The sequence below is a fragment of the Sminthopsis crassicaudata genome, chromosome 1 (genome assembly GCF_048593235.1).
Source record: "Sminthopsis crassicaudata isolate SCR6 chromosome 1, ASM4859323v1, whole genome shotgun sequence".
NCBI classification, from domain to species: Eukaryota; Metazoa; Chordata; class Mammalia; order Dasyuromorphia; family Dasyuridae; genus Sminthopsis; species Sminthopsis crassicaudata.
This window is the reverse complement of record NC_133617.1, coordinates 486001436-486012217: the sequence shown is the minus strand read 5'-3', so window position 1 is coordinate 486012217 and position 10782 is coordinate 486001436. Positions and strand designations below refer to the sequence as shown.

At 38.3% G+C, this 10782-nt stretch overlaps 1 protein-coding gene across 1 annotated transcript in view; it reads right to left on the bottom strand.

Annotated features, from left to right (window-relative positions):
* Nucleotides 1-1888: 1888 nt before the first annotated feature.
* Nucleotides 1889-10782, bottom strand: part of FSCN1 (fascin actin-bundling protein 1) — a 38737-nt gene continuing 29843 nt past the window's right edge. The window contains exon 5 of the mRNA XM_074281239.1: nt 1889-4962. Within this exon, the coding sequence (XP_074137340.1) occupies nt 4760-4962 (203 nt within the window). The 3' untranslated portion in view covers nt 1889-4759. The remainder of the gene's footprint in view (nt 4963-10782) is intronic.

Sequence of the window (10782 nt, the reverse complement as noted above, 5' to 3'; positions counted from 1 at the left end):
GTTATGATATGTGAATGTTATGGAATATTATTGTTCTGTAAGAAATGACCAGCAGGATGATTTCAGAGAGGCCTGGAGAGACTTACATGAGCTGATGCTGAGTGAAATGAGGAAAACCAAGAACACATTGTACACAGCAACAAGATGATGGGATAATCAATTGTGATGAACTTGGCTCTTTTCAACAACGAGGTGATTCAAGGCAATTCCAATAGACTTGGGATGGAAAATGCCAGTCATTCAGAGAGAGAATTATGGAGATTGATTGAATGTGGATCAAAATATAGTATTTTCATCTTTTTTGTTGTTTTTCTTCCTCGAGTTTTTTTTCCCTTTTGATCTCATTTTTCTTGGGAAGAATGATGAACACGGAAATGTTTAGAAGAATTGTACATTTAATCTATATCAGATTGCTTGCTGTCTGAGAGGGGGAGGGAGAAAAATTTAGAACACAAGATTTGCAAAGGTCAATGTTTAAAACTATCTTTGTATTTAGAAAAATAAAATACTATTTTAAAAAAAAGTTTAGAGCTGAGAGATTTTAGAAGTCATTCAAATTCTATATAAGGTTGCGGCCCATGGAGGGGAGTAGCTCACATTTCATGCAGATGGTGGTAGGATTCTAAGCCTTATTCCATGAATCGGCCCTTTTTGCACCTAGTTATCTTGTGTCTGCCAGCTCATATTATGCTTCACATTGGAGATACTGAACATATCCAATTTCTTCAGTTTCTTTCCCCCTGAAAGTTTTTAGGTCCTTCATTTCCATGATCATCTTTGTCTGGATACACTGCAATTCATCCATGAATAATATATATGTGAGCCAGAGCAGTGTACAAATACTAAAGGCTAGTATCACTCTACCCTCTTCTCAGAAAATAATTTCAAAATTAACTCATTATTCTAAACCAAGAGTTAGGCTTCTAATTTCCCCTGCCGGCAAATTAAGAATATTTTCAATGAATAAAAATCTATTTTCTGTCCCTCATATTTCTTCCCCATTAGGAAAAAGAAAAAATGAAAGCTTTATCATATGAAGTTATGCAAATATATTCCTTCACTGGCTAAATCCAAAAATTGTGTTTATTTACATATGTGTATTGTTATATATATTGTTATAAAATGTTAAAACTTAAATCTATAAATTATAAAACTCTACACATACAAATTTATATACACATGCATATAATTAAAATGTGTACCATATCACTTTTATCAAAAAGATGCATGTTTCATCACTGATTCTTTGGAATCTTGGTTAGTCGTTTTTTATTAATCTGATTTGAAAGTTATTTGCTTTTGTCACATTATATAGATTGTTTTCCTGGTTCTGCTTATCTAATTCACTCTTCAATGGGAAGAAAGATTTCTAATTCAATAGGAAAACAGTGGCTTAAAGACCACTTCCTTTACCAATATTCCATCATTATTTTATCCCTCGCCCTCATGCATTTACATAGGCAAGTCCTCTCATGCTTAGAATGTTTTCCTCCCAATCTTTTCTTGAAATCCTTAATTATCTTCTATCACCTCCTAACAAAAGTACTTTTCTGCTCAGTTATTTCTGCTCTTCCCATGTAATTTTCTATTATTTCTGAATATATATACACACATGCATTTATTTATATGCATAAATGTTTTCCCAGTTTTCCACAGCCCCTTTGGGAAAAAGCTTTTCTCTTTCTGTATCCCCCCCTATGTCAATCATATAGAAGGCACTTAATAAATACTTGTTGGGTTGAAATGTCACCTACACGATTTTGGTCCATGGAAGGAAGCTTGCTGGTACGTGCCCCCCCTCCCTCACACCATTTCACAGTCTTGGACAACTTGTTTTTCTCCCATCTTTCTTCTCAAACACACAAAGCACAAGGACCAGGCAGAGACGTTTGTGGTTATTGTTCTTTTTTTAATTTTTTATTTTCCAGTTGAAGCTATTTGTGATTTAAGTTATACAAATGGCACTTGAAAACAAAAAATTTAAAAACTGAAAATTTACCACCCGAATGGGCTGCTTTTGGAGCCACAACACCTGATACAAGAGATAAAAAAAAAAAAAAAAAAAAAAAAAAGGATTCTCGACCTACTTTCACAGGGAGAAGCCAGCAAGTAGAAAGCCAGGGGCCAGGTGGCTACTTGGGAATGGATGGGGGCAGAGGCGGGGCTAGGGGCGCAAAGCTGAAGGCCGAGGGAAGGCCAGAAAGCACACGGTGACTTCAGATTGCCTAATTCTCTCTTTCAGACATGGCTTTGGTCTCCCACAAGTTCTATCTTGAGGCCCCTGGAGATCCAAGGGGCTGACAACATACAACGGTGAAGGAAGGTTCTATTCCGCCTCCTCCACAAGAATTCCAGATTCCAGTTACAGACATTTAGCACCGACTCACGGGGAGGAGGCAACCTCCATAATAGCAACAAGGGTATAAGGCTTCTAAGGGAGTGCTCTTCTTCTTTCTCCCCATCATAGGTAGCAGTCCTCTCTTAGGATATTCCTTCCTGGCCCTCAAGCAGAAAGAGCCAGGAAAGCAAACTTGAGAGCTGGGCAAGGTTTGAGATGAAGCAGGTAATAGGGCAGGGAAGGGGGGGGTCCCTACTGGAGCCAGTCAAGCCCACCAGAAAAGGGAGGGGCATTAAAAGAAAGAAGTCCCCCGATGGTAAGCAGGATGGGGGCTGCAACTACTTTTAACTTGGAAAGGAGATATTGGGGGGGGTTCACATTCCAACTCTAGCTGGTGGAGGGAGGCAGCCAAGGTGGGGGGAAGGCATAGAGAGCAAGCAGACAGGGTATCAGCAGGCAGAAGTAATGCTCTCTGGGAAGTGCTCCCCAGAAAGTGCCTGCAAAAGCCCTGAAGGTTCAGCATCACCTCTTACAGACGTTCACATTGTTAAATTCTAATGCAGACCAATTACAGACAACATCTGATAGTGCCACGGAGAGCTTATATAAATAGATATAAAAAAAATACTGTTTTGGTCATTTCTCTGCATCTAGGAACATAGGATATTTTCATGCCATCATTGCAGAAGGGAGAGCCCCTGGGAAAGGGGAAGGAGGGCTGGGAAAATTAGGGTTGAGTCAATCCCAAAGAGCATTCTAGTCACAGGGCATAGGTACAATCGGGAATGGGCATCTAACAATTAAAACAAAACATGTGCAGTTAGGTTCGAGGTTTCCAGTAGATTATATAAAGGGGAAGGGGGAAAAAAAGCAACACGTAAAAAAAAAAAAAAGAAAAAAAAAAAAAAAAAAAAAGACCGAACCACCACCACTGTGCAAAGTTCGCCAAGCAAGATTTTAGATCTACAAATGGACATTTTTACCTTCTTTTTGCAATTCCAACCATTATTCCTGGAAAATGGGAGAAGGGAACTAAAAAACAAGTTAGCTTGGCTCTTTCCAACCAAAGGGTATCCAGCCCACTATATCTAAAGCTCCTGTAGCAGCTCCAAGAGTTTGGGTACCAGCCAAAAGAAAATTGAACATATGGCTAGCTTCTACCCCCAAGTTTAAAGCTTAGCACACCCTAAGCTGGGGTGTCCTATCCCATGCTCAAAGGCAATAGCATTCCTTCTCCTAAAGCCTTGGGGGTGTGGAGGGGTGGGGAAATTACCTGGCTGAAAAATTGGAAGGCACCCGGGGGAGTCTAGTGCCACCACAGAGGTAGATGTCCCCCTTCCCATGGAGAGAAAAGGCTGTGGATGTGACCAATAGTGCCCAGTTAGTCTGATCGGGACACACGCTCAGGAGGGGATGCTCTCTTAGCCACTGGAGGAGCTTGGCTTTAGGGAAGCATCTGGTAAAAGTTGGCATTTCTAGATCACTTGGTTTATTTACGGTTTCCTTTTGAGGGGGAAGGAAGGTGGTAATCTGGGGCAGAAGATGCTAGTAAAAGCACCATCCTCCGTGGTGATATCCTCGGGGCTAAAAGACTATGAGCAAATTTCTAGTTGTACCTCCTACAAAAAAGTGGACCCATCCAGGAAGTGACCTGCTCGCGGGTTTCTCATTCTCATCGCCATACCGGTGAGTCCCCCAGGGACTGAGGAAGCTAGCCAAGTCCAGGGAGGTTCGCGCAGGCTGTCACTGAGGAGGCCTGGTCCTAGAATTCAGTGCTCCTTCCATCCTAACTCATGGTTAAAGATAACGCTGGTCCCCCTAGCCCTGAAAGCCTACTCGTAGCACCATTTGCCAGAGTCAAAGCGGGCAGGCAGTAAGGTTCAACAGCAGCACAGACAGTCACCAGAGGTCAGAATTTTTAAAAGAAAAAAAAAAAAAAAGGTGCCAGCACCATACTATGGCACAGGAGAGAAGGTGGAGATGATTCTTAAAATTCCTCCTTGTGTTTGCTCGGATGGGATTAGGCTGATGACACTTCCTGCCCCAATTCCAAAAAGGCGGAGAGGAAAACTTCCCAAACCAAGCAAACTACAAAGGCATGAGATGATGCACCATTTTCTCTGGATTTTCCAGTTTGAAAGGCAAAAGGCTTCTTCCCACACCCCCACACCATTAACACACCAAACACACCCCTGAAAACAGAGAAGGAAGGGGACATTAAAAAAAAAGGTAGGAATATAGCAAGCCATCCTGAAATCCTTCCACAGATAGAGGTGGGGGCCGGGTAAGGAGCAGAGGGAAGCAAGATGGATGAAAGGAAAAGGGCCGAAACGAAACTATCATCAGGGCAGGAAATGGGAATTGGGTTGGGGAGGAAAGGGGATTGGGTGGGAGGTGGGAAAACCCAACGCTAAAGTGCATTTAGTACTCCCAGAGCGTGGAAGGGTCAATGGCCTCTGTGGAAGCTTTCAGGACCCCAGCATGGTCACCCTTCAGATACCGGCCATTGGTTTTGATGGCTACTTTGTTATAATCGCAGAACTCGAAAAAGAAGTCCACGGGAGTACTGCTGCTGCTGGTGACAGATGATTCATTTCCCACCATCCAGTACTTCCCAGTAGAGTCTGCAGAGAGAGAGAAAGAGAAGTGAATCCTTGTCACCTGGAGTCCAAACGATCTTGCTAGAGAGATTTACTAGGCACCTCCCAAATATCAATTAAGAACTGAAATACATGTGTAAGAGTCAAAGAGCCCAAAGTTCTCCTTTTTTAAAGGTGCCTCCTCCTCAAAAGTTTAGTGACTGCCTAATGTTACACAAAATAAATGTCTGAGACAGGATTTGAACTTCAAATTCCGCACTCCAACCATTACTTCACAAATATTTCTTCCAATTTTGCCCCAAAGTAATCCTGTATATATTATGTTTGGATGTTGTTTAGGTTGTAGGCTCTGTGAAAGAAGGGATCATTTTTTGCCTTTCTTTGTATTCACAGTACCTAGTACACAGTAAGCACTTAATAAAATAGTTGCTAAGGCTTTCTCCCATCTCAAATGGCCTCCTGGTTTGCTTCTCTATGAACCTGTATCTCCAAAATAGAACATAAAAATTTCTCAAGAGCATAAACTATGTGTTTCCTTGCTATCTCCAAACTTCTCAGTATTGTACCCCATACACAACAATACCTAAGAATTTGCTGAGTTGAATTATAATTTTATTTCTTTTTTTTTATTATAGCTTTTTATTTACAAGACATATGCATGGGTAATTTTTCTAACACTGATCCTTGCAAAAACTTCTGTTCCAACTTTTCCCCTCCTTCCTCCCACCCTCTCCCCTAGATGGCAGGCAGTCCAATATTGACATGTTAAATGTTAAAGTATGTGCTAAATACAATGTCCATATAGTTATTTTACTGCACAAGAAGAATCGTACTTAGAAATAAGGTAAAAATAACTTGAGAAGGAAATCAAAAATACAAGTGGACAAAAACAGAGGGAGTGGAAATCCTGTATCATTTTCTTTCAATCTCAAGTTTCCTCACTAGCCCAGGAATCTTTCTCTGATAGAAGCAAGTCAGGAGGAAAAAAAAATCATGACAGTCTCCCTAAATGCTGACCTTCTCTTTGACAAACCATAACTATCACCATTGGCTGTCCTTGAGCTGTTTTCAGTCAATGATACTTCCTGAAAAAAAGGAAGTTTTAAAGTTTCGTTCCCCTCTAATGTGGTGCGATTCCTTTATCTTTTCATCATGTCAAAGATTCAAAATTGGAAGAGAACCCTCAGATCCTTTAGGTGAGAGGTAGAATTGCAAAAAGGAAGTGATTTTACTTGCCCAAGATAAAGAGTTAGTTAATGTCAGGGACAAGATTTAATTGCAAGTTGCAAGTGCCAGCACTTTGCATTAAATTACCCACACTTCAAGGAGTAGCTGTGAAGGCTATTTCCTGCATTTTGGAATGTAAATTAATGTTACTCCCTTCAAGAATTTATCTTTTATAATTTTTTTAAAGGCTGTCTTCCTCTAACCTAACTTCCCTTGGAAATAGTGACTAAAATGATCACATAATATCTCTACAGTACTTTGAAAGAAAAAATACTAGTCACATACAATTGTGTGTTGCCCATTGACTGATATTTTCAGTGAATGGTACCAGTGGGAGAGTGGAGGATTTTACTTGGAGGAGAAATGGGACTTTGGGTGACTTCTGCTGATAGAATGGGACTCCAGCAAACAGATAAGAAAACATTCCACTGTTCTCTAGTCCTTGGCTCCCAGCCTAGTGAAGTTTCAGGAAAGAGAGATAAGAAGCACCAGGCAGTTCAACCATGTCATTAACATCTGTTTAGATATGCCTTTGAGAAACACAGGGATCAATCACATCACAAGTCAATCAAATGTGTCCCTTACGGATCCTCTAATGCAAGGATTCTTAACTATTTTTGTGTCATTAGGGACAGGATGGTAAAGCCCATAAACCCCTTCTTAAAATAGTGTTTTTAAATTCAGAAAATAAAACAAAAGGACAAATAAAAGATAAAAGGATAAGAATAAGTATAAAAGTTTTTATAGATAAGAAATAATAAAAAAGAACACCAATTATATGGAAATTCAATTAACAAAATATTAAGTGTAATAAGTTCATGGATCCCATGTTAAGAATCATTTCTCTAATGAAAGAGGCCAATACCAATGATCTTGTGATAGAAAGACCTAGAGGGAACTTGAGTGTGGATCAAAAAACAACATTTTCACTCTCCTTGCATTTTGCTTTCTTCCTAATTTTTTTTCTTTTTGATCTGATTTTTCTTGTGCAGCAAGATAACTGTATAAATATGCATACATACATTGGATTTAACATATATATTTAAACATGGTTAACATATATTGGATTACTTGCTATCTAGGGAAGAGGATGGGGGGAAAATTTGGAACACAAAGTTTTTCCAAGGGTCAATCTTGAAAAATTATCCATGCATGTGCTTTGAAAATAAAAAGATTAAAAAAAAAAAAAAAAAAGAATCCTTTCTCTAGGGCAACGCCTTTATTTGAAAGATGAGTAAATTGAGGCTCAAATAGGCTGTTATTTTTCTAAGAAGTAAGTGGCTGTTCAAATTAGAAGCCAAATTCTCACACTGCAAATCCTAGCCTCTTTTCCAGCATTCCATGGAAGGAATCTCAAAAATTAAGGTCTGGGGTTCACAACTGCATATAACATCAGATTATTTCAATGTTTACAGTTTTGTAGTAAGATACGGCTCTCCGAGCAGGGTGATGAACATGGGGGAGAGATCTAAGTGATAGGAAAACAAAATAAAAAAATTATAGAGAAAAAAAAATCTAATCCGTCCATATTTTTTAAAAGCAAATGAAGAAATAAGACTCAAGAGATGAACATATCTTTCCAAGACACCCAACTAATATATGGCAAAATTAGGATCCAGACTTGATGAATTCTAATGAAAATTTCTTTCCATACTATGAAAATCCCAAGTTGGCCTAAAAGATATTCTCAAAGTATTTTGTAATATCAGACATTACCAGAAAGTAAGAAAACAGAGTTTTTATAAATCACATCAAGGACAAGTCATTCATGCCTCCAGTCAATTCTAAGTCTGTAAGTTTTACAAAGCTATTGCTTGTGTGCATTGATGAAAGGCACTTCCATACTGGAAGCTCCCAAAGCCGATTAAATCACATATGGATCAAGGAAAAAAAGTAATATAAGATAGTACAATGTAGATTCAAATCTCAATTTTATTTTATTTATTTGCTTTTGCTGAGGCAGCTGGAGTTAAGTGACTTGTCCTGGATTACACAACTAAGCAGTGTTAAGTGTCTGAGACCAGATTTGAACTCAGATAATGTTAAATGTTGGAGAAGATATGGGAAAACTGGGACACTAATGCATTGTTGATGAAGTTGTGAAATGATCCAACCATTCTGGTCAGGGCTAAAAAACTGTACATATCCTTTGATCCAGCAGTCTCACTACTGGGTCTGATTCCCAATGAGAAAATAAAGAAAGAGAAAAGACTCATATGTGCAAAAATGTTTATATAGTGACTTTCTGTGGTGGCAAGGAAATGGAAATTGAGTGGAAGCCCATAAGTTGGGAAATGGCTGAATAAGTTTTGGTGTATGAAGGTAATAGAACGTTATTGTTCTATAAGAAATGATGAGCAGACTGATTTCGGAAAAGTCTGGACAAATCTACATGAAGTAATGCTAAATGAAGTGAGCAGAATCAGAAGACAGTAACACAGTAACAAGATTACGTGATGATCAACTGTGATGGTCGTGGCTCTTTTCAACAATATAGTGATTCAAGACAATTATGATAGATTTGGGGTGGAAAATGCCAATTACACCCAGAGAGAGAACTATGGAGACTGTGCATCAAAGCACAGTATTTTCACCTTTTTGTTTATGTTTTTCCTTTCTTGTGTTTTTTTTTTCCTTTTTGATCTTATTTTTCTTATACAATATGACAAATATGGAAATATGTTTAAAAGGACTGCTTGCAGTCTTGGGGAAGGGAGAAGTAAAAGAGGGAGGGAGAAAAATTTGGAACATGAAGTCTTCCAAAAATGAATGTTTACATGTATTTACAACAATAAAATATTATTGGAAAAAAATAAATCTGTAAAAAAAAAAAAAAAGTAAAATTCCGTCTTAAGTCTTTGCATGTTTGTTCTTGCCTGCTCTGTCTGTTTAGTTCCAACAGACCTGGAGGTTTGGTCCAGGTGACATTTATAATCTATATGATCATGACAACTCACAACTTCTCTGAGCCTCAGGTTCTTTGTTAAAAATGGAGGATTAGCACATACACAAAAATGTTTGTGGCAGCCCTCTTTTAGTGGCAAGAAACTGGAAACTGAGTGGATGCCCATCAGTCTGGGGCAGCTAGATGGCGCAGTGGATAGAGCACCAGCCTTGAATTCGGGAGGACCGGGGTTCAAATATGACCTCAGACACTTAACACGTCTTAGCTGTGTGACCCTGGGCAAGTCACTTAACCCCAGCCTCAGGGGGAAAAAAAAAACCCCAGTGAAATCCTTCTTCTTCATCTGTAAAACATGGACACTAGAAATACCTGCCTAGTTTACTATAAATACTAAATGAAATAATGCAGATAAATGTGCATCCAAAAATTGTATAGAAAAAAGATGCATCAGTCAGAGAATGGTTGAATAAGTTATGATGTATGAATGTTATGGAATATTATTGTTCTGTAAGAAACGACCAGCAGGATTTCAGAGAGGCCTGGAGAGACATGAACTGATGCTGAGTGAAGTGACCAGAACCAGGAGATCATTATACACAGCAACAACAAGATCATACAATGATCAATTCTGATGGAGGTGGCTATCTTCAACAATGAGATGATTCAAACCAGTTCCAGTTGTTCAGTGATGAAGAGAGCCATCCACACCTAGAGAGAGGACTGTGGGAACTGAGTGTAGATCACAACATAGCATTTTCAGTCTCTCTGTTGTTGTTTGCTTGCATTTTGTTTTCTTTCTCAGGTTTTTTCCCTTATTGATCTGATTTTTCTTGCGCAGCAAGATAACTATATAAATATGTATCCATATATTGGATTTAGCATATATTGTAACATTTAACATGTACTGGACTACCTACCATCTAGGGGATGGGGAGAGGGGGTGAAGGGAAAAATTTGGAACAGAAGATATTGCAAGGATCAATGTTGAAAAATTACCCATGCATATGTTTTGTAAATAAAAAGCTTTAATAAAAAAATGGAGGGTTAGGTTGGACTAACAAGGTCCTTTCTTCGCTAGAATCCTTTGAAACAGTATTATTCCTCTTCCTAAACATCTCAAAGCAAAGGTTTGCATAGCTATTGGATAATAGAGTGGAGTTTCTTTGTCAGATAAAAACTGGATTAGATTACTTTTTAAAATCCCTTCCAACTCTGAGCCTTTAAACATTTTTTTAAATGTGGGAAATTATAGGAAAATTATGTTATAGATGGCTGAATAGATAGGAGAGATAATCCCCTTTTAAGTAGTCCACAGACCAAAAAGCTGAAACCAACAACTGAAATCTATCCTGAACCACATCTTGAGTTACTATGAGAAAATAGAATGATTTTTTTTTAAATTTTGGTCTATTTTCTTTAACAATATGACTATTATGCATAATGTTTTGCATGACTATACATGTATAACCTGAATAGAATTGCTTACCTTTTCAATGAGAAGGGGCGAGGAGGGAGGAAGGAAAGGAAAAAATTTGGAATTCAAAAGTTTTAAAAATGAGTATTAAAAATTATTTTAACAGAATTTTAAAGAATGGATTTAGTCAGAAAATTTGGGTTCAAATCTCACCTCTGACACATACTACCTATGAGACTCTCTCTAAGTTAAATCTTCTAGTTCCTTAAATGTTAAATGAAAGGGTTATCTTTTATTT